Here is a 1,218-nt window from a genome sequence, read left to right on the forward strand (position 1 = left end):
TATATATATATATAGATATGTATGTATGTATGTATTTATGTATGTATGTATATGTATATATTAAATGATAGGTACGGAAGACGGAGTGTAACAAGAAGCTTTTTTATCACAACAATTGTTTTGACTTCTTTTTGCACTGCTCTCTAGTGGGTGTGGTACGATGTAATAACATCAGATGCAACACACGGTGCAGTGACCCTTCATCAGGTGACGTAACATGCTTCAAAATTTATAAGATTTGCATTTCGTTTTCGCTCCAATTTATATGCTGGTGGGGCGAAAACGAAATGTACATCTTATAAGTTTTGAAGCATGTAACGTCAACGGATGAGGCTTCTTGCACTGTTCGTTACATCTGCGACGAAAGCGCTGTAATGCGAATGACGCCTGGTAGCCATAAGTGGTAAGCGTGCTCTGCAGGCACACTACCTGGGACTTACCCAGCGCAAGGTTTAGGTACTGCATTTTAATGTCTACTTTCTAACTTCTGTATGTATATATACATATACATATATATTTATTTATGTATATATGTTTCTATTTCCAGTTCAGTTTCTAGAAAGGCGTTTTACAGACACTTTCGTATGCCAAACATTCATTTTTGGTTTGTAAGTATGAATTCTTACCAGCATTTCCTCCGATTTGCTTTGGCAGCCTCACCAATTTCTATCATCTTCGCAGTCAATATCGGTATGTTATTCTTTCCTAACAAATACATTCCATGAATTCATACACACATACAGACATAACCGCATATACACATGTATACATATAAACGTATAAAAATACGTACGAGTTTATCTATCTATCTATCTATCTACAAATATATATATATGTGTGTATGTGTGTGTGTGTGTGTGTGTGTGCGGATTATATATAAAATGTATGTGTGTGTATACACACGCACATTCACACATATAGACATATATATATATATATATATATATATATATATTATTTGATTCTTTTATTCATTTACTCGTTTCAGTCATTTGACTGCGGCCATGCTGGAGCACTGCCTTTAGTCGAACAAATCGACCCCAGAACTTATTCTTTGTTAGCCTAGTACTCCTTCTATCGGTCTCTTTTGCCTAACCGCTAAGTTACGGGGACGTAAACACACCAGCATCGATTGTCAAGCGGTATTGGGGGAACAAACGCACACACATATATATATATTGTGAGTGTGTATTTATATTGTTACATATATACTTGTCA

General features: G+C 35.6%; 1 protein-coding gene across 1 annotated transcript in view; it reads left to right on the forward strand.

Annotated features, from left to right (window-relative positions):
- Positions 1-1,218, forward strand: part of LOC106871502 (glutamate receptor 2) — a 27,514-nt gene that overhangs the window by 5,037 nt on the left and 21,259 nt on the right. Inside the window, exon 2 of the mRNA XM_014917990.2 lies at positions 548-690. Coding sequence (XP_014773476.1) covers positions 585-690 — 106 coding nt within the window. The 5' untranslated portion in view covers positions 548-584. The remainder of the gene's footprint in view (positions 1-547; positions 691-1,218) is intronic.

The sequence above is a fragment of the Octopus bimaculoides genome, chromosome 24 (genome assembly GCF_001194135.2).
Source record: "Octopus bimaculoides isolate UCB-OBI-ISO-001 chromosome 24, ASM119413v2, whole genome shotgun sequence".
NCBI lineage: Eukaryota > Metazoa > Mollusca > Cephalopoda > Octopoda > Octopodidae > Octopus > Octopus bimaculoides.